This window comes from Peromyscus leucopus, chromosome 10 (genome assembly GCF_004664715.2).
Source record: "Peromyscus leucopus breed LL Stock chromosome 10, UCI_PerLeu_2.1, whole genome shotgun sequence".
Taxonomy (NCBI): domain Eukaryota; kingdom Metazoa; phylum Chordata; class Mammalia; order Rodentia; family Cricetidae; genus Peromyscus; species Peromyscus leucopus.
Genome location: NC_051071.1, coordinates 24,441,249 through 24,464,495, shown reverse-complemented (window position 1 = coordinate 24,464,495; position 23,247 = coordinate 24,441,249). Strand labels below are relative to the sequence as shown.

Genomic DNA, 23,247 nt, shown 5'->3' with positions numbered 1-23,247 from the left:
GCAGGCCAGCCCTTCTGCTGTGTGACCATCCACTAATGGTGTAAGCTCTTTTATTTTTTAATTTTTTCTTTATTAAGAAATTTTCTACTCATTCCTCATGCTATCCACAGACCCCCCTCCCCCCTTCACCTACCCCCTAGCCATCTTTTCCAAGCTACCTGGCATCTCCACATCCCCCAAATTGAGGTCTCCCATGGGGAGTCAGCAGCGTCCAGCTCACTGAGCCAAGGCAGGTCCAAGCCCCTTCCCACTGCACCAAGGCTGTGCAAGGTGTCACACCACAGGCACCGGATTCCCAGAAGCCTGCCCATGCACCAGGGACAGATCCTGATACCCCTGCCTGGGTGCCTCCCAAACAGTTCGAGCCAAACAACCATCTTCCTTGTCCAGAGGGTCTATTCCAGTCCCATGGGGGCTCCACAGTCACAAGTCCACAGTTCATGGGTTTCTACTAGTGTGGTCTGTCATCTCTGCACATCCTCCCATCATGATCTAGATGTCCCTTGCCTGCAGTATCTCTCCTCTCTCTCATCAATTGGATTCCCAGAACTCAGCCTGGTGCCTGGCTGTGGCTCTCTGTATCTGCCTCCATCTGTCACTGGACAAAGGCTCTATGATGACGGCTAGGTTATTTGCTAGGCTGGTCACCAGAGTAGACCAGTCCAGGCACCCTCTGGACCACTGCCAGCAGACCAAGGTGGGGTCATCCTTGTGGATTCCTGAGAGCCTCCCCAACACCCTGCCTCTGGAATGCAAACTTGTACAGCCACTCTGGAAATCAGTATGGCGGTTTCTCAGAAAGTTGGGAATAATTCTTCCTCAAGACCCAGTTATACCACTCTTGGGCATATACCCAAGAAATGCTCAATTTTACCACAAGGACACATGCTCAACTATGTTCATATTAGCATTATTCATAATAGCAAGAACCTGGAAACAACCTAGATGCCCCTCAACTGAAGAATGGATAAAGAAAATGTGGCACATATACATAATGGAGTACTATTCAGCAGTAAAAAACAATGATATCATGAAATTTGCAGGCAAATGGATGGATCTAGAAAATGTCATCTTGAGTGAGGTAACCCAGACTCAGAGGGACAAACAAAATATGTACTCACTCATAAATGGTGTAAGCTCTTAAAGCTGCTACCCTTGTTTGAGATTCTGAAAAGCAAGGTGAGGAGAGGATATGGTAAAAAAAAAAAAAAAATCTAGCTGGTACCTCTGGGCTAATACATGGTAATTTTACCTTCTCTCCCAGTATTTGAGCAATTCAGACCATCTGTACTAAAGTAAAATTTGACTTAAAATTGTAAAAAACTTAATGTCTAGGGCTCTCAAGAATAAAAATATACAGAGAGAAAGAACACAAAAGCATTTCTACAGCCAGACAGACAGCTTAGTGGGTAAACGTACTTGTAGCCAAGGCCAGACTTGAGCTTTGATCCCCCTGAGACTCACATGGTGGAAGGCAAGAACTAACTCCCATAATGGTTCTCTGCCATCCACACATGCATTGTAACATGCGTGCGTGCGAACACAGACACTAATAAATAAATAAGTAAATGTAGGAAACAATTGACGAGTTGTTTATTCATCGCTATTCACTAACTCTTACAATCTGTCCTTATGTGGAAATTTAAATGTAGCTTTTCTGTAAATGATGAAGTTACTATGACATGACAGAAATGAATTAACAGGTCAATCTAATGCAATTAATTAGCAGTTCCTACTTGCTTCTTGGTATCTGGTTATGATCTGAGAGTCTTGGGGTCCACCAACAGCCCCAGCTATGGGAAGTCACCGAACTCCATAGCATGCTCAGTGTGAGCAGCCAGCTAATCTCCATGTCACATCATGAAATCCTGGCATGGTCACAAAACATTGTCATCAGATTAGCGGCTCACACTGTGAAAACAAATGCCAGAGTTCTGCCTTAGCAGCAAGGCAGGGTTGTTTTGTGAACTGTGTTCTACTATGGTGGAACTTGCTTCCATCAAAAGGTCTTTTATTTCTCCCTTTTTCTTCTTCTTTAGGAGAAATTCTTCAGGCTGGCATAGGGACCCTTATTCTGGCCCAGAATTCCAGAAGTCATGCGGCTGCCTGGTATGTTTCTGAAGTGCCTTTCACTGTTTGAAGTATAAAGCTCAAATTAAAAAAAAGATGAGTTGCTTCCACCTGCCTAATCCTCATTTTTTTTGCAAGTCTCTTAATGTCTATATTTACTTACTAGGCTATTTATGGGAGCGTTTCCATCCCTTACAGTGAACATGATTCTGTTCTTCTATAGCCTCTGCTGCCTGCTCATTCCCTGCTCATACATATAACTCTCCCACAGACTATGCTGCCTTCTTATTCCCTGCTCACGCCTCTTAATCATTACAATCCCCACTGGGATGCATGGAGCAGCTGAATCCTCTTCAGTTAGAGATGAGACGCTTGACTTCCCCTTTGGGAGAAATCTCCTCACATCTCATGACAGGGTGACCTCAAGGCTTTCTTCATAATTTTATTCAAGTTCTGAGAACTAGATATTCACACCTAAGATACTACTTAGGATTCCTAATATGATTGATGCCCACAAAATATATGAAAGTAGAATTTCTGCTTTTGAGGTGAAGGCCATAGCTACCTTGTCTATGAAGGAGAACAAATTGAAATTTATTTGGAAAATTTGTCGCAGTACATCTCAGAGGAAATATCAGAAGGTGATTAATGAAAGCATAGACCTCTACAACCAGCCATCAAATGTGGCAATTTTAACTTACCTTTTAAAAGGCTAAGGGTGTAGTTCAGCTGGTAGAGTGCTTGCCTCTCACACACAAAGCCTTAGGAGGTTTGATCTCAGCATTGCATACAGTAGGCATGGTGGTCCTGCCTGCAATGCCAGGACTCTGGAGGAAAAGAAAGAGATCTTCATTGATCATTCATAAAGGAGATGACCACATGGAGAACACATTCATGGCCTTTTTACTTAATGATCTGTGGGCTCCATTCTCTCCAGCAGCTTGGTTGGCTTTTGGAGGGTTTCATCTGCTTTCTTCTCATAGACAAAATCCAGGAAAGAGACAAAACAATGCAGCTGCACATTGGGGACTGTGAGGCCTGGTGGCCTTAAGGTTAGTGCACATCTCCATATTACCATTGTGGTCAGAGAACTCGCCTGCATGCCTTGCTTCTTTGCACTGGCCAAAAGTCTTTTTTATTTCACTTCATCTCAGTTCTTCCATTTTATCATGAAACCTGTAACATTGTGCTCTAAGCTCTTGCTCTGGATTTAGTCATTCTTTTACAGTAATGGCTTTTCTTACCACAAGCCTAAAGTCTATTAGGATTAGATAGGGTGTCAAGGGGATAGGGAGAAGGAATAATGATCAGAATGGTATTATGGCCTCAGTTCAGCCCAACTCACATGAAGTATGAGATTTCAGTAATATGCATACAAGAAAAGAAAGAGGCCAAATGAGCACTCTCTATGGGCAAACATGCTTCAGGAATGGTGACTAAAGCAGCATTGCTATTGTTTGTCTAAGAAATTGTTACACAAGGCTTCCTCTTGAATAGGCAGCAGGGTGGAGAATATGCAATATGCTTTGACTAAAGCAAACACTTTGGCTAAAGAATCCCAATCTTATCCCTTCTCCTCCCCCTCCCTCCTCCCCTTCCTCCTGCTGCTGCTTTCTGCTGCTCCTGCTTCTCCACTTCTTCTTCCTCCTCCTCCTCCTCCTCCTCCTCCTTCTTCTTCTTCTCTCTCTCTCTCTCTCTCTCTCTCTCTCTCTCTCTCTCTCTCTCTCTCTCTCTCTCTGTTTGTGTTGTGTCCTCTGTGTTCTCTGGAATACACTTTGAGAAATACCAGTCCATACATTAGAGATCAAAGGACACCAGGGGAGAGAGTTGAGATATGATCATAAATGTTCCAAGGAATTGCTCCTGAGGGCTACTTCTAGGGCCATGGGAAGTCATCAGAGGACAGATATATATGCAAAGTTAGCTCTCTGACTTCTGTTGATCATGCTGATATCAGTAATTGTGTTTAACAGAAGACACAATATTTATCCCCTATAAGTTCTGCCATCCAGAAGCCCTGGGTTCACACTGATTTCCTCATATGCATATTCATTGTATCTTGGCTCTTTCCAAGTTCAGAAACCCAGGGTTAGTTCCAGTTCTTGTCTGGAAGTGACACTACTATGAAATCTTGAAAGGTGATGGAAATCTTGTAGGTCCTGAAGAATGAACAGCCAGTTTTCATTCTGAGCATTGGTGAATAATAGCTAAATATGGATAGTACCCTACCATCAGGGATGGATGTGGCCTTGTTTAAAACTCCAGAGGAATGCTATATACCTCAGACTAATGCCCATCACTTGCTACATGCTGGGTAGTTGAGATAAGTAACTTTAGCCTCACAAGTCCTGGAGCAGAATATGAAATCACTGGTGTGGTCTGAAATTACTGTACTCTCCAGCAGGCTTTAGGGGAGAATCTGCTTCTTATCTTCTGGCATTTGTTGGATTCTGACTACACAACTCCAGTGTATGACATGGTAGTATCCTATCTTCTGAACCTACCTCCATCTTTTTGTTTGTTTGTTTGTTTGTTTGTTTTTCGAGACAGGGTTTCTCCGTATAGCTTTGCGCCTTTTCCTGGAACTCACTTGGTAGTCTAGGCTGGCCTCAAACTCACAGAGATCTGCCTGCCTCTGCCTCCCGAGTGCTGGGATTAAAGGCGTGCGCTACCATCGCCCAGCAAACCTATCTCCATCTTATAGAGACACCAGTAATGCCAATGGGGCCCACCCTGACCTCCCAGAATGACTCCTCCAATGGAGACATATAACTTAATGACAGTCTTTACACACATTGCCACATATGATTTCATTGCCAGATTCCAGGAACAAGAACATGACATTTAGGGAATCATCATTAGGCTTACTATAAAAGGTATATTTGGGGGATATATCTCAGGGATAGAACATTTGACTGCAGAAGGTGTATTTGTAGATAACGAAATACACAAGAGTTAGAAAAAGAGGCTAGATATATTTTTTATGGGGCTTGAATGCTTCATAAAACTTTGATTTCCTTAGCCAGGCACTCATCAAAATACAGATTGTATTTTAGAATGATACATGTTGATTCACAGTCATAAGGAGAGTTAAATACCACAGGCAGGCAAACTCTGAAGTTTCTCATTTGAATCTGTGAGTGAGGTATTTGAATTTGGTTGAATTATTTATCCTTCTATTTTAAATGCTAAGTGGACATCGTATGCACTTGAGATGGTCAGCATGATTGTTCCACATGTTATGGAAGGCAAGCTATTCCTGAAGGGATGAGCATATTAAGTATCTTTACTGAGTCATTCCATGGTAAACTTTCTTAAAGATATTTGTTGAGAAGGACTAGCATATACTCGGCTGTTTTCAAGTATGCATGGTTTGATCAGTGAGCATGTGTCCTGGGCCTGTGAACTTACCTCTTCTGTTTAACTGGAAGGTTTGGGGCTGTGATCCATAGCTGTCTAATGTCTCCTACCCCTGCTAGTGCCTCTATCAGCAGATGTTTTGCTCTCGGTGCCTTTGATGTGAGATTTTAAACTTTACATGTGTGGGAATTTGCTTAAGCCATAACTTCTGGCAACTAATCTTCTTGCTATCTAACCCATGCCTTTCTGAAGGTCATACCATAAGCTTGTTTGACTTTCTAGACTTGCCATAGTTCTTGTACGTACGTATGTAGGAACTGAGCAACAAACCCATATGTTAGGTCAGGCAGGGTACTTTGATTCCAGTTCTGAAGGGAAAACAAACTTGCAAAGCTGGAATAAAACATTCAGAGAGAATTTTCCTACTTTCACATGTTATATCCTCCAAACCTGCCCTCCCAGAAGTAGAAATAGAGCACGTTTAGTCTGAACTCTGCGGCAGGATGGCAGTCATATGGTGATCGTCAGGTTGCTCACTCCCTCCTTCCACATTTGATGGCCACTTCATCATGTAGACTTGAGTAATCCCCAGCAGGCTCTTTGAGTTTGGCTTCTAACACATATGAAAGAAACACAGGCCTTTGAATTCCCCTGCTTATCTTTCTCCTACTAGTTGCCTCTGACTCTTTAGTTTCTTCAAATGAAAGATCATGCCAGTGAAAACATCTTTCCTTTTTAGTTTCTACAGATCTGCCCAAACTTACAAGCAAAAAGAATTTGAAGTCCTCAGATATAATTGGCAGCACAGGTCACAGTGGAATTCTTGAAACCCTTGACTGCAGGAGGCTCTTAAAGAGATTTCAGAAATCAGAATGTCTAAAAGGCTGGAGATAATTTATTAAAAATCAAAAGCTAGGAAAAGTCACATTTAGTTTAAAGTAATGTCAGGAAGCTGATTGTGGGTTCTGAAAAAGTTTCTGTTTTGTGTCTTTGAAAACAATTACAGAAGTGTCCAAGTGAAAATGCTGGGGCTCCGTATCTTACCAACTGCCTGGGACACACGCTGCTCAACCTCTCAGGCTATGATGTGGAAGAGTACTTGCTGCTGCCATCTGCAAAACCAAGGTGTGTACAAAGCTGATGCTGGATCTTGCCTATTGTTTTGAATTACATTTGTCTCTCCACAGTCATAGAGACTGGTCCCAGGAACCCAGAGGGTACTGAAATCCACAGAAGCTTGAGTCACTTATATAAAATGGTGGTATGGAACTACCATAGAACTCCACCCACATTATCACATTCTGTAGTCGTGTCTTGATGATTTATGATACCTGACACAGTATAAACACTATGAGAATAATGATGAATAAAAAGTTTATATATGTTGAATGTAATCACAGTTATTTTCTGAGTATTTTCTACCTGCAGTTGGTTGAACCCACAGATGTGCAGAGCCCACGGACTTTGAGAGTCAATTGCACTTGGGAAAAACCCATTGTTCCAAATGTTAATGTACACTAAAGCTCAAAAGTCTGAGACACACCTTGGTGTTCATAGGAATTCCAAAGCCACGCTGCAGGCCTGAATCGAATTCTTCACTGCTGACTTTCAGGCTTTGAAGCATTGGGGGAAATCGTATCAATTGAGATCTCATCAGTGGCAGTAGCAGGGGAGCCAGGGGGCAGTTTTGCTACTTCAGGGAGTCAAGTAGAAAAGCTAGCAGCACAATGAAATAATGGTCTCTGGTTAAAATTTCCTCTATTATGTAGTACCTAGTAATGGAACCTGACAACAAGCAATGTCTTATAATTCCTTGTGGTTTTGGAAAAAAATTGTGTTGAATTTTTTGGAGCCAAAGGAGGAGACTACAGGTATGGTAGCTTCACATTGCTTTAAATGTCAGCAGCATTTACCATTGTCTAGTTAGGGTTTTTTATTGCTTGGAAGTGACACCAAGACTGCAAGTCTTATAAGAAAACATTTCATTGTGGTGGCTCACTTACTGTTTCAGAGGTTCAGTTCATTACCATCATGTTGGGGACAATGGTGGCATGCAGGCAGACATGGTGCTGCAGGAATAGCTGAGATTCCTACATCTCACAGGCAACAGGAAGTTGACTGACAGTCACACTGAGGGAAGCTTGAGCAAAAGGGACCTCAAAGCCCGCCCCCACAGTGATTCACTTTCTCCAACAAGGCCACACCTCCTAATAATGCCACTCTCTTTGGGATCATTTTCTTTCAAACTACCACAACTATCCTGTCAGATTTCCCAAGTTCCCAAAACACACTGCATTGCTTCATAGATGCAGACACCCCGTAGGCTGTCCATGTTGCTAGGATACTATATCACCTTGAATTTGCTTTCTCTCCTTTTCCAGGCCAGTATGTTGTCATTGCCCTCAACACTGACCTCCTTTGCCCTCTGGTTTGCCTGCATCTCTATTGCTTCCTTCTCTCCTAGCATCCTTAAATATGTTCTACAACTTATGCTACAACTTATGCTCTTTCCTAACTGTGATGCGGTAAAAGTGGTATGCCCAGAACTTGGAATAATGCCTGGCATCTCAGAAATACCCAGTCCATGCTTGCTAAATGGATGAAAGAATTCAGTTTTGCCAGATGGAAACATCTCCCTATTCCTTAATTTTTACACTAAGGATGCTATGGTGTAAGACTGTTCTTCAGTCTGTTTACATCCAGAGACTGAGAAGCCAATGTTAACGTACTGTACCTTTATTTCTGATGTCAACTATTGGGAAGCTTAATAAGTTTAAGATAACATACAGCTCATGGAGATAAAGTTACATAATTCTCACCCAGGAAAAACTCATTAACCACATGAAAGACAAACTAGCAAATTAATGATTACAAAACTCAGCATGGTAATTCATATAATGGATGGAAGTGTAAGGTATTAGGATAATACCCAACTGGAGTTCTATGATGCCTTTTTGAGTGAGGCAAGCTGTAAGTGGTGAAGGAAAGGTGCAGAGCAGGACAGTCAAACCAGGTGGTTGTAGGATTACACCAGGGCAAGTCATCCTGAATAGTGATTTTGAAGGGTGAGCGGTGCCTAGGAATTAAAACAGAGTGCTAAGAGTCACAGCCAATTCGGTTCATAGTGTTTGCTTCTGATAAGTTCTAATAAATACAGTTTCCAGCATGGTGAGCCAAAGCCTTTCCTTCCCTGTAAGCAATATTCTCTCTGAGTGCTAGAATGAGGCCAGATCACTCTCATCAGCAAGTGTCTCAATCTGTATGGTCATACAATGGGTCAGACCTGCTCAGTAGCCTCCTATCTTGAGATGACTGGAACCACTATGTTGGTTCTAAATCACCCTTTGAGTGGAAGTCCTGGTACCCTGGGTTGGTTTAACATCATGTTTACTCCTAACAGGCTTGGAGGTTGGTCTTTTGGAGTACAAATTCCCAATGAAGTTGAAGATGTAAAGACAAACACATCAAAACAAAGAACTTTAGCAAAGGTAATGCAATTCCCTTTCTTCATATTTTAGAAAGTATTTAGACAAACAAAAGCCCAAATACATTTTGAACATGGGCTTGTTGCAGGCAGATCAAATTCCAGTGTTTGCTACTGGACATCAAGAATGATTGTGTTATGAAGATCCTCTAGAGAAAAAACTGAGTTGACTTTTTAGAAAGTGAAGAAATACAACAAACTGGTTACGGCATTTTGTTTAGATAGAATTTTATCTATTAGACTAAAGTAAATGAAAGGCTGATCTACTTTTTGAGATGCCTGTGTTTGCCGTGAATGGAGCCACCACCACTGCTTATGGTTGCCAAGGAATTCTCCCATGCATGGAATTTAACTCATCTTTCAAAAGGTTGTGTGCACACCAGCCTGACAAGAAACAAGCATCAATTACTCAGGATGATTCTTTTGGGCTCTGGATTTCTGTGTCTTAGTCAGTGTGCCCTAAGAGTTAGGCATATACCTGTTACAATTACAGGGAGAAGGTAGGAGATTCTTCAGTTGGGAGGGAGTGAAGATTGGATAGAAGACTGTCTTTATCAACAATGGGATTCAGAAATGGCAAATAACAGATTTTCTTTCCTAAGTAAAATAGTCAACGTAAGTTTAAAATGGGCAAGGATGAAAGGATTGAAGCTTTCAGTCACTGTGACGGGGGAAGGAGCATGGCATTTGAGAGAGAAATTGAAAAAGTAGATTGAGGAGGAAGCTAAATCTAGTATGAAGGAGTGGGTGAAGAGATGGCCAAATCATTTCTTTCTTTAGTGTGTAGGTATCCCATCTGTTCATAAACTCCCAGGGAACTGCTACTATATGTTTATGCTATAAACTCCCAGGGAACTGCTATATTTCTTTAGTGTGTAGGTATCCCATCTGCTCATAAACTCCCAGGGAACTGCTGCGACTCCTATGTGCCCAACAATCATACTCCCCACTGGGAAGCAGGGGTGCTTGTGTTTCCCTTGAAATGGAGAGGCTAATCCACACAAGCACTTGTGCATGTGGTGTTCATTCTGGGGATACAGCTCTCTGCAGACACTTCACAAGTAATCCCCAGAGACAGTTCTCAACAACTGTACTTTATATTTAAACCCTGAAGAAAATCCCAAGTCGTAGTAGGGACTGCACAGAAACTCCTCCCTCTTCAAATAACTCTTCTTCTAAAATCAATGTACACATAGATTTATAGTCAACACGAGAATCCCAGCATCCAGAACTTAAAAGGAAACACTTTAAATGGATTCATTGTGTTATATTGAAGGGTAGTATGTAGATATGGTTAAAATATGAGTCATTTGTAGAAGGTTCCTGTTGATTTTTTTGGGACAACGCCTCGATTTTTCTGTCCAAGTCCAGACACTCCTTGTGCTATCAGATGCCTGTGGCTTTGCTTTCAGATGTTCAGAGAACAGGCCTCTTGCCCAGTGGTAGGACAGGAGTGGCTTGTGTGTTGTTCTGACTCCTGTATCTGTTGCTCCACATGGCTCTTCAGCATTGGAGTGTTTTGCTCTCTGCAGGCGTTTGAATGAGCTCTATCTGACCCTTTGTGGACTGTACTTCTTTCTAGGAAGTCACATTATCTAATATTGTTGAGAGGAATGAAGGGCTCGGTTGTCTGAGCCCAAAGGTGGCTGGTGTCCTGTCAAATCATCCTTTCAGCAGCCTTTCCTGTCAGCTTTCTGGCTGCATTCCTAAGATACAAATGGTGACTTTTCATTGTCCTTTTGAAGGAAAAGTGGAAATTTGGATGTGACAATAACTAGTACATGATTCAGCAAGTATAGAATGCCTCTCAGGGACCTTCCCATGACAGCCTCTCTTACACCTTGAGTGTTTTTATCTTATTTAATCCAAAGTCACTTTCCAACATGTGCACTTCATACAAATAGGCCAAACACATTGCTCACACCTGTGTGTATGTGAGCATGTGCATGCATGTACCCGTGTGTGTGTGTGTGTGTGTGTGTGTGTCTAACATTACTTTCTGCCTATTATTTGACACAGGTGAGTGTACCCAGACTGACTTTTTTCCTTCTGTATTCACTTTCCTAAGGAATCCTTTTCTGTGATTCCTGAGAGCAAAGATCTGGAGTAATATATTCCATTCCTACAAGATTAATTTCCTACTTCCCTTCCTGAACTTTCTCACCTTCTGACTTTTGGGCCAACAGGGAACAAAATCCCATAACTATTTCCAGAGCACAATGCAGTTTTAGAAAATAATTTTTTGAAGGAAAATAAAAACACTTCTCATTTGAATGCTGCAAAATCCTTAGTGCAAATTTTAAGATCATCTTAAAATTTACTTGGTTAAAAGATTAATAAAGGCCCTCTCAAATGGAGATCACTTAATAAAAAAATATTGAAAGAGGAGCCCAAGAACACTGTAAATCCTATTCCTGGAAGCCCACTCACTCAATCCTTCATTGCAAAGAAAAATGTATTTGAGCAAATAACTACAAGTCTTCAGTAGCATCCTGAGTACAGGAGCATATAGTCCATGACTGCTGGGTGGACAGCTGTGGGCTATGCCTAGCGATGCTACCTAGTCCAGTGGCTATGAGGATGCTTCTAAGCTGGGCCCTAGTTTTGCCTCCTGGGAATGCTTACCACTCCAGCAGTTACAATGGTCTGCAACTCTATTCTCTGACAACCATTCCTCATCTTCCTTCATGGCTCCATGTGGTGAGGAGACATAGAAACGTCCCTCTGAGCAGCTTCCCAGCTGGCCTGCAGAAAACTGGGTTCTAGCTTCCTCTGGCAGTGGGCATTCAGTTCAGTTTGATGTTGACTCCCGGATACAGCTCTCTGCACAACATCTAGGCTGTTTGTTTATGTAATTAAGGACCACAAGCTGCGCCTGTAGTTCTTGTTGAGACAAGCACTTAGTGAGTTCTTCAACTTAATTACTGGGATTTGGGAAATGTCAGACTACCAGGGAGCAGCACACACCTTGAAGTGCAAGGTCCTTCTGTCCCTTTGAGAGGGCTACTTAGCACTACTCTTGTTATTTAATATGAAGTCATATCTCTAAGCATCTTGCTTAGAAACCTCCAAGCCAGTTCTGTTGGGCACAGCTTCTGCCCTTTGTCTTCAGATACACCACAGGTGACACTTTGACAGATGTGTACTACTATGTAATAAGGACCCATGTTTATCAGTGGTCCACAGAGGCTGCCTGCCCATCCCCCCCAATCCCTGACCCCCACACTTGCACTTGCTTCTGCAGTTTCCCCTCCCATGCTCAAATCCCTGCAAGCGTCTTTTGTCACCCAGGTGCTAATCTTAAAGTGGAGCCTGTGTTTTCAGTGTCTGTGACAGTCACACCTCCTGCCCGTGTTAATTGCTGTGTCAGTCATCTGTTCCCACAGGAATACCGAATCCCAAGGTTTCCAAACCTCAGAGACCTCAACAATGCTCATTTATTTAGCTCAGAGTCTGCAAAGTTCTGCTGCTGTCATCCTGACTGAACTCACCTTGGATAGGAATGAGCATGTGTGTAGGGGACTGGGTGTTGGCTTTTGAAAGGAGGGAGTTGGACAACTTAATTTAGAACATTTAAGTTGGAAAACATCCTTCAAATGAGGGGTGACACGAGATGAAAATACTTGTTTTATTAATTTCAGGCCTTGAGAAATGCATTGCATGCCCCAAATCCACATACTCAGAGGCATGGAGCAGGAGAGGTTAGGGAGACAGACAAACATACATATGGGCCAGTGTCTGTTATGTGTAGGACATAATCCAAACAGGTTTCCTACAGGGAGTTTTCATTGTCGAATTTAAGGGAGGCTGGCACAGGTTATAGGAGGCCATGTGATGGAGGAGTGGTCACTATCCTGCATGTGTACCATCTATGTCTGGTATGAGGGTCAGCAGGGTAAGCTGAGTAGATTGTATCTGCATAACTCCTTCTATATGGAAGTGACCACTAACCAGAAGCAATACAAAGCAGATGTTTCGATCAGCCACTAAGGAGCCAGGAGGAAGTGAAGAACTGCTGACAGGTCCCTTTTTCGGGAAGGAAGGGACCCAACTGGCATTCTGAGGGATACTCAGGCCATATAAAACGGTAAGAATGTACTGCAGTGTGTTTATGTGTGAAGTTTGAGCTCAGCTTTACTTTGTGTCTATGTCTGGTATGTCAGCCCAGCAAGGTCCTCTTAGTGATGTCAGAGGCTCAGGAAGGATGCAGCATACATCTCCGTACTTTTCAAACCTCTCGTGTTGTCTCCTTTTGTGGTTCAGCTTAAGTGGCCAGCAACAGACTCAGTCTCATGGCAAAGGACCAGAGAACAGGGATGGTGAGAAATGGGGGTTATTAAGTATTCTAGAACAGAAACCACAGAGCCCAGGGGACGAGGCATGGGGGGGGGGTAAACCTAGCTTTCCAGCTCTGTTATCCCCGCTACATCACTATCTTGCTGTTGACATCACTGTTCTGAGATATTATAAGTTCAAAATATGCCAGTCTGTAAAAACAGACAAGCAAGACCAAAATGAAAATTTGAAAATTCCTGATACAGGGTAGAGACGACATTATTCCCCCCTTCTCTTTTTCCTTCTCATTTATTAAACCTTTAAAGAAACTTTCATAGTACGGAATGAGGTTGTGGACATGGGTGGCAGCAATTAAGACCTTCAGAGGAAATGGATGGGCTTTCAACTATACTAGCCTTCAACTGACTTTAACAAAACCCTGCATTCCCATTATTTCTGGAAATGTGCGGTGTGTGTGTGTGTGTGTGTGTGTGTGTGTGTGTGTGTGTGTGTGACAATACAGAACTCTGAGGGAAGTATCAGTTAGGCCAAAGAGGCAGACATACTTCTGAGATGTAATCCAGAATCCTTTAGCTCAGTGGTTGCTTACTCCGTCCCAGCCCTCAGGCCTCAATCTGCTCTGCAGGATTGTAGCTCTAAAATGCCCTACCTTTGGGAGTGGGGTTTACCCATGCTATGCTACGGTGTCTAGGCAGTGTTTCAACACTCATAGAATATCTTGACTTCTATGTTTAGTAGGTCTCAAGCTGTCTTCCTTTCCTTTCCCTTGAAGTTTAAAAGGTGACTTTATAACATAAGCAAGCAGTTGGGAACAGGAGTTAGTTGTGTGAAAGATGGGATTCCCATCTACTAAAATGAAAGAATTGGGGAGCATTGGCTTGCATAGTGGGTTTTTATTTTATTTTGTATTTATAGGATTTTATTACTTAGCTGTTCCCCCAGACTGCTACTCAGGGTCTCTGTAAAATACACTTGGTCACATAAGGATGGAGAAAAAGTGAGTGACTTCAGGTCTGGCTCTCACGTGTGTAAACCTGTGTGCAAACTTGAGAAGGCTCATGGAAGGCTGGCTTTCTGCAGGGTAGCTCTTCTCCTTCAAAGTAGATTATCTGTTGCACAACAACATTGCCAGAACTATGTGCTCCACCACAGTTGAATTAAGACTCAAAGATGCTAGTTGACAGGCTGTGTTTCTTGAAGATACTAGCACTGTAGACATCATATGTATTTCATTTTTCATTAAAATTTTGATGTTTTGAAGAATAGGAAGTGGTGGTTCAGTTAGTTTTTTTTAATGATATTTAGTATCTGGTCTTTACAAACATAGTCTTTCTCTTTTCTCCTTACCTTTCTCATCTCAAGAGGTACATTGTTTTATTCTCCATGCTCAACAAATGTTCAGTTCAATTTATTTCGAGAAAGAAATGTTCCACGTGCAGTTATTAAATTGAAAGTAATCATTTTTTCTGATCATCTTCCACGCCTTTAATTTGCAGGTCAAATTTCATTAGCTTACCAACTGAGAAAGAAAAAAAAATAATGGGCTTCGGTCCCAAATCCTGTGAGACTATAATTATAAAGCAACATTTGCATTTGTTCTGGGGAAAATTAATCTATTTTTAGCTGTAAATTATATGCTTGAGATAAATATAAAATTAGCAGACTGGAATTGGCTGTCACTGTCAGCCATGAGGGAACACTGCTCTGAGTCCTGTGTTCAGGTGCTGTTGAAGCTTATTGACACATGAATACAATTAGGGACCACTTTCATGAGATCCTTCGTCTCTTTCTTTTTCAGGTGTGGTATAACCAGAAGGGGTTCCATTCTCTACCCTCCTACCTCAATCATCTCAACAACCTGATCTTATGGCAGCACTTACCCCCTGATGCTGTGGACTGGAGACAATATGGTAATGTTATTTTTTTATGCAATGTCATTGACTATGTTCAACATAACATTATTTTTAAAATACTGTGAAAGATGCAGAATAGGAAAATAAAGAATGATGAGTAGTTTCTTATCAGATATTGAGTGCATAAAAACACACCAAGTTCTGGGCTCTCCCTGTTTCTCCCATTAAATGTCCAACTTTCTGGAAACTGTGACCTTGTCTGTGAAACAAAAGACATCCTGAGAATTTAATTTCAAAAATTATTCTGAAGTTTAATACCATATAGAAGCAAAAATAAATTCATTTTTTAAGGATACTGCTGCATGGAATACTGTAGTAGGGAGTAAAAGATTTCCCTAATGTGTTGCCATTGGGAAAGTGAACATTGTAATTTGATTTATGTTGGCCTCTCACCTCATCAATTCCCTGTGTCAACCAACAACTGATTACCTCTGCTTTCTCATTTCGGTAAATGGCTCAGGTCTGTTTTTTGGTATCCAGAGTTGATTTCTTGGCTTAGTGGAATCTACCAGTCTTAGTTGAGTAGAGAAGCAATAATTTATCAAGTTAATTCAGTGTCATTATGAAAAGAGGAAAAAGTCAGGAAGCTGAAGCGACAACAGGTCACACCTGTTATAGTTTAGTTCATGAGTGCTTGCAGAAGCATCAGAGTTCATGGAGGTCAGTGCTAAGCAGTCACTCTGAGTTGGTTCCCTTCACTCACTTCTAACTTTTGCTTAGCCATTTCCTGCCTGCTATCTTTTATATGCATGAATGTTTCATCTGCATGTATGTCTATGTGCAATGTGCATGCCTTGTGCCCTAAGAGGTCAAAAGAGGTCATTGGATCCCCTGGAACTGGGGTTGCAGATGGTTGTAAGCCACCATGTCAGTATTGGGAATCAAATCTAGGTCTTCTGAAAGAGAAACAAATAGTGTAAACTACTGAGCCATCTCTCCAGCACCCCTATCTCTTTGCTTTTACTTTTTCTTGTGGTGTTGAGTTTTGTGGTTGCCTTATGTACACCTTTGGCAAATATTCCACCTGTGCCTATACCTCCAGCCTGCTAAAACCCTTAAAAACAAGATAAACTAGTTTTATAGCACCCTAATGATATCTAATGTTAGTGGATAATGAAAATATTAAAATATGTATGGCTAAGAGAAGCCTAAAAGAGTTATAGAATCATACAGAGTAGGGACAAAAGAATGCTATTTATTAAGGGTCTAAACTATATCAGGAACTCCAGTAGGATTCAATATGCATGCTTTCTTTTAATTTTCATGTCAAAATTTGTAAGATAATGTTTTGTACATGTATCCATTGAGACAGGGCTCCACAACTCTGCATTTTGATTGATTTTGGTTTTCTGTAGTGGTTTCCATCTGTTGTAAAGAGAAATTTCCTTGATGAAGTATGAAGACTACACTTATCTGTGGGTATAAGGACAAACGTTTATAGATTGTTGTTAGGGATTATGCTGGTTTAGTAAACTAGTGCTTGCAGATTCTCCTCCAATAACCATGACTCCACTCTCACTGAGTACTAGGCTAGGCTTCCTTCTGGTTCAGGGAACATTGTAGAAGAGGGAAGAGAAGATTGTAGGAACCAGAGATTCAGCGAATTTCCTGTGAGATTGTGTCTCCTAGTAAGATTAGAAGCTACACCACTAATGTCTTGCTGATGTAACTGCCCAAACGTGAACTGAACAAGGAAGACACTAGTGAATATACCAAAATGGATGGGGAAAACCCTATGAGGCCAAGGCCTCAACCCTTCACAAAGAACTATTAGCAATTGAGGAAAGCTAAGAACCAGAGATATAGCTCTCCCCAGGGAAGAGTAAACAAGTTGGTTGTCCAGTGCCAAATGGTCAGCTCTGGAAACATACACACACGCATGCATGCATGCACGCACGCACGCACGCACGCACGCAGTATCCTATGTAGTGAACCATTATTTTTAGGAATACATAAGTATATACATGTGCTTATATGCATATAATAAAAATTACCGAAAAGAGAGGACAAAATAAATTTGAAGGAGATAGGGGAGAATATTTGGGAGGATTTGTAGGAAGGAAAGGGAAGGGAGAAATTCTGTAATTAAGTTATAATTTCAAAAATAAAAAATAAATGAAAATATAAGATAGGCATTATTTGCCCTCTTTATTGGTGTTCTACATAATCATCTATGAGCTTAGGTGCTGAGCCAGTTGGGCTCTGAGGCATGGTAGTTCTTGTTCTCTCTAGTAGCAATTGTCACTTTTCTCTCATGTCCAACTGAATGGTCCTGGTCCTTTTTTTTTGTGGACATTCTCCATCAAGGAGTATAACAGTGGCCCTTGAGTGATGAACTGTAGTTTGAGGTCAACTGGGCAGTCTAGATGCCAGCACCTCTGGCCAATCCTGGTGTGCTTCAGATTTCAAGGAGTCTATTTTGACCTCATCATGAGGGTGAGTATGGAGAGCAGTTGCTCTTCTCTCTGAAAGTTCTTTTTTTTTTAAGCCAAATCCCACTTGACCTTGACTGATGCTGCAAGAAGGAAGGACCTTTTTAGTTAGTCAGTAGAAAGTCTTTCCCCATACTGAGGATAAGAATAGTATTGTAAAAGAAATACTCGAGAAAGAATGAGAGAAACACAAGAAGGGGCTTCTCAAGTGTAAAGCTACCTAGGCAAGATAGGGGTGAATCTAGAGAAAAAAAATATGCTCAAGTTCAAACAGATGGGCAATAGTTTGGGGCACTGGAGATAAGAAAGGATTTAAGAACTCAGCTAGAAACTTAGGCTTCAAAGGCTGAATGACTGACGTCACAACTGGCAGCCCTTTGAGAAATGTTAAGATAAAGGGGTACCACAAAGAAGGCACGGCTGCTTTGCACGTGGCTGTTATTGCATGAAGAAGTGACACTATGCAGTAGGGTCCAGAACACCGGAGAGGAGAGATCAGAGCATCCACAAGCAGCCTTGGTCTCAGCCTTCCCCAAGATTAGCTTGCCGGTGAACAGGTCAGGAAATCAAGCTGCCATCTGCTCTCCATGGCTAGTGTCTGGAAGACACTAACTAACTGTTGTCCTTCCCACTTTCTGTCCACTCATTTCCTGGTTGTGTTAGGCTTTCTCTCCTCTGATGTCCATAGTAATTTTCTAGCCCTCAGCAACTTCCTACTGTGGCATGCATTGCCCTCTTCTGTGTCTGTTTGTCCCACTAGGCTCCTGGGATGCAGGCTGCTGCTAACCAACCCTCTATCCTTCTCCCTTGGAAGTGGCTGGAGGAGCAGAGTGCCAATGAACCACTACATTAGTTCATCGGCAAAAAATAGGTGCAAGTGGTTTAGGCTGCGGGCACTTCTCGCCCACAGCAGTACCTACATAGATGAACTGTTTTACAGCAAAGCAAGCAGTCTCAGTCATCGGCAAGATATCAGAGCACATCTTGAGCCCATGACTCTCCCAGGGATATGTTAGAGGAAAAACTAGAAATGGACTAAAACACCTTTATAAGAGTGAAGGAATTCAAAGAGCAACAGAGACCGAGCAAATGCCTAACCAAGAAAACGTAAGGGACTGCATGGGACTTTGATTTGTTTTTGTCCCATCTACCCTTGGTGTATTCTGCTATAGTTTTAGAGAACCGGTAGCTCAGTCCAAGTATCTTCCTGTGACTGGAGACTGCAGTATACTCAGAATTCTAAGCTGTCCATAAACTGCCTGAGAGTTTGGTTTTGTGCCATGTTGGTCTCTGTGTTGTGTGCATGAGGTTCTGATAATGAAAGATGCTCAAATATCAGACCAGAAGAAGCCAGAAAGCAGTAGGTGTGGCCTGCTAAAATTACAAGGGTGGGTTGCAGGTCAGCAGATGCCAGGGGCAGAAAACTGCAGACCCTAGAGTACGTATCACTGCTAAGGCACTAGAGAAAGCAGCGGTAAGATTCTCAGCGAAAATGAAGTGTTTCAAGTCAGCCTTGCATGGAGGAGCACTGGACAAAGGCTGTTTCTAGGAAACAGGAAAGGCCTGGGGACCACAAGAACCCATCCCAAGCAATTGCATAACATAGAACTAATATGCAGTGTGTGTGTGTGTGTGTGTGTGTGTGTGTGTGTGTGTGTGTGTGTGTGTGTTTCTCTCTGACTCTCTTAGAGAGAATAGAGGCCTGTGCTACCGCCTTACTAGTTTTTGCAAATGATTAATTTTGAGCAAAAGTTTTTACAAAGTTTCTGAAAACATTGGTTTTATTACGATTCAAGTATGGTGAAGCCAAGAGATAAGGAGATAATTGACTTTGAAAGGTGGGTTATTATACTCAGAGGTTCTAAGGAAAGGGACATGCCACCTACTAGAGCCCACATGGGAGGCACTGTGGTCACTTGGGAGAGAGGAAAAGAAAATATGGATAAGATCCTCTGGTGTGCTTCTGCAGAGGGAAGCAGATTCAGAATTGCCCTGGAGGAGTGAGTTCAGTGAGGGGCGTTGCTATATGAAGGGTCTGCACCATACTGGCTATGAGTTGGGATGATTAGAGGGTACCAGAGCATTGATGCCTGGACCATAGTTGTCCATTGATCGTGTCTGTGCTGCCTGTCAGATAAATGGACATCCTGATGATGGTCATCTCAGAAGCATCTACTTACAGCAGTGGGCTCTTCATTTGTTTGTGGAGGAGCTGGGTTAGACTTAAAATCACATTTATTCTCTGTTATTGGAAGTTCCTCTACAGATATTTTATTTGTTTTCTTTGTGTCAAAGTTTCAGTTTTTGACTTGTTTATGCACTCAGTGCTGGAAAGGAAGTTTTGTGCAATAAATTGGGAACACAGAAGACAACGCAGCGGGAGGGTGCATTGTGAGTTGTTATTAAAATATTGATTAAGAACCCCCACTAGCAAAGCTCTGAGCAGAAACACTCTATCGCATCCCTTTCTGCTTGCCCATTCATGTGGTAATTGGACAGAGCTGGATCTATGAGCTTGATATTACCATGAAAGCAAAGCTTAGCCAGGGAGGAAGCTGACAGCAGAGGCTGAGCTTTGGTCCCAGCAGCCCCACAACACAGGGCTCAGGAGCCTCCAGACCGTGGAAGCCAGAACACAGGTCTCTGCACTGCATAGACAACACTGGACACTCCTAGTTAGGCCTCTGGTGGTTGTGTTGGCAGCCATGGGCATTCTTGTCTTAGAGATGAAGGAACTTTGGGAGTCCCATCCTTTCTGCTCATTAGGAGGCTGGTTGGTCAGAATCTACAGTGGTCTCTTTTCTCATCCTAGTGATCTCGCAGCTTATCTGAGTCCATATGTGAAGCATGGAACTCAACGCAATCCAGTTTGAATTTCCTAATCCATTTGTGTAGAGCCAATCCGCAGGTGGGTGCTAGTCCAGGCAAACCAGCTGAGCTTTCCAAAGTGGATTTCCAAGATGGATGAACTCTTCCTGTGCATTAGCACAGTAGGGATTCGTTTGCTCTAATGCAACAGGTACCAGTACATTTTTGGGTAACAGGAAGTACAGCTTTTCAGGTGTCACTTGGAGTCTGGTGTGACGATTTGGGGCTCAACAAAGATGACAGGACTGTGGAATGAAAGGTAATTCTGTTCTTTTATTCCTTCTTTTATACTCATGCCAGCAGTTTAATCACATTTGTTATCAGAGGCATTTGACAGAATCCTAAGGGAACCTCCAAGGCAGTTGAGACTAAATTTGGAATCTGCTGTTTCCTGCACATTACATAGTCAAAGCAAATTTCCCTTTTTGTCCTTGCAACCCCACAGGTGCATGTCTTTTGTTCTTTTAGTACTACTCACCTGGCCCCAGGTGCCAAGGGCACTTACCTAGGTATTTTCATCATAGGTAGCCTACCATGGGGACTCTGTGGGCATGTCTGAGGTCACCCATGGAATGCATCTTTCTGTACATGATATTCTTCTTAATTCATAGTACCTCTTTTGAGCTAGGGCCCTACTATAAAAGCTAGATGGAACTCATCATTCTCCCATATCTGTCTCACAAGTACTAAGATTGTAGATGGCTCCATGTGGGGTCCTTATTATTTCTTTTAATTCTTTTTGTCTTATTTATTTTTATTTTGAATAAGGTCTTATGCAGTCCAGGTTGGTCTCCCAATCCACTATGTATTTGGTGATAGCCTCAAACTCCTAATCTCTCTGCCTACATCTTCCAAGGGCTGAGATTATAGACATGTGTCACAATGTCAGGGGATGATCTGCAGGCTATCTCTGGCCTGCTCAGCACTCTGCCTATTGTAAGTTCTGCCCCAGCTAAAGGTTCAGCAACAGCCACAGTGGGTCTCACATGTGCACATCAAATCACAGTCCTATTTGCATGAAAATTCATCTCTATTTAAATATTCATAGGTTGCTGCTCACCCACTTTTAGGTTCTTCTAGTGATGCCGAGGCATTTATCCTACACTTAGGTCAAGTAATGAAGGAAGAAAATCAAGGCAAGTCTTCAGGCCTTGTGCCCTCCTCGGGTCACCCCACATAGCTCTTCTACCATGTACCCTGTGTCTAAGTGCTTTTGTCTCCTGGATCCTCTTTTCTGAAATCATTTCTTTTTCTCAGAATTCCATTTGTATTGATCCAACAATCAAAGTGCAATCAAGATGCTGACATATTGTTGGGAAAAGTGTTTCTAAAATGTTGAAATTGTCCTTCTTGCTCAATACTTAGAACTTCCAGTGCCTCTTAAATGTGTTCAGGATAAAGCCCATGCATCTAAATAGCAGTACATTTGCTGCTGCCCACCTGAGATCTCAGTTCATCCTTTTCCTGCCTTCTCACATGGCTTGGCATCACAGGGCTTTTATGCTCAGTGAATTACTGCCTCTGAGGATCCTCAACTTGGTTTCTTCCCTCACTGTCCAGCACCATAAGAGAAAGTTGTGCATTTCTGCTCAGTACCTCAAGTCCAGCTTACATGTGATGTGGCTCCACTGAGAGCCTCCCACCAATCAGAATGAGTTAATGGCTCCTCTCTTGTCCCCCACAGGTGGTAGCTTCTAAAATCCATATCAGCAGGCACTCACATAGTATCACAAACACCTGCAGACATTATGCTAGGCACTGAAGCAGTGAGGACCGTGGCTTGTCATTCTCTGTTTATGTTTGTAGCTTCAGGACCTGATGTTGTGTAGCATCTCGTTCTGTGCCTATACTTAGTTCACTTACCATAATATTCTACACATTCATTCATGTTGCTACTGACAGGATTTCATCTTTTTATGTCTGAATAATAGCCGTTGGTGTAAAAATAGCACATTTTCTTTGTCTGTTTGTCAGTTGATGGACACCTGGGTTGACTCCTTGTCTTGTCTATTGTGAGTAGGGCCACAGTGGACATAAAAGCACGGATACTCCTTTGACAGACAGCAGAAGAAGGATTGAGGGGTCACAGGATGGCTCTACTTTTACATTTTTCAGGAGCACTCATGTTGCTTTCCAAAATGGTTGCCTTAACTTACACTTCACCAGCAGTGTGTTGGTCCCTTTTCTCTACATTCTTGTTTAAGCTTATCTTTTATCTTTTTGACATAGCCCCAGAGTCCTGCTACCTGGAGTCAGGCCTTATCTCCCCGTGGTTTTCATTTGCCATTCCCCGTGATTTCTGGCATCACAGATTATTTTTATTTCATATGCTATTGGTAATTCATATGTTTTCTTTAAACATATTGAATCTTAAACCAGTGTAACTAATTCCTTTTTTCTGTTGAAGTACTGGTGCCTTCTTGATATGTACCGTGTATCAAATGTATGCTTTGAAATATTTTTCCCATTCTGTAGGTCAGGTCTTCACTCAGTTGATGATCTTTTTTTTTCTGTGTAGACGTGTTTTCATTTGATGCCATCCTGTCTGTCTAGTTTTGCTTGTTTTCTGTGTGTTTTGGATCTTATCTAAAAAATTCATGTCCAGTGCAATGTTGAGAAGCATCCCTTTCCCCATTTATCCTGCAATACTTGCATGGATTTAGGTCTTGTGTTTTTTTAATTGATTTTGAATTGATCTTTGTTTATAGTGAGAAATAGTTTTGTTTCTTTTCTTTGCATATGGATACCCCGTTTCTATAGCTCTATTTAATAAAGAGATTGCCTTCTCCCCTGAGTGTATTCTTTTTCTGTTATTACTTTATTA

The 23,247-nt window shown here is 42.0% G+C and overlaps 1 protein-coding gene across 1 annotated transcript in view; it reads left to right on the top strand.

Moving 5' to 3' along the window:
- Abca13 (ATP binding cassette subfamily A member 13) overlaps positions 1 to 23,247 on the top strand; it is a 436,683-nt gene that overhangs the window by 284,431 nt on the left and 129,005 nt on the right. The window contains exons 45-48 of the mRNA XM_028891010.2: positions 2,040 to 2,109; positions 6,437 to 6,555; positions 8,831 to 8,918; positions 15,009 to 15,120. Of these exons, the coding sequence (XP_028746843.1) occupies positions 2,040 to 2,109; positions 6,437 to 6,555; positions 8,831 to 8,918; positions 15,009 to 15,120 (389 nt within the window). The remainder of the gene's footprint in view (positions 1 to 2,039; positions 2,110 to 6,436; positions 6,556 to 8,830; positions 8,919 to 15,008; positions 15,121 to 23,247) is intronic.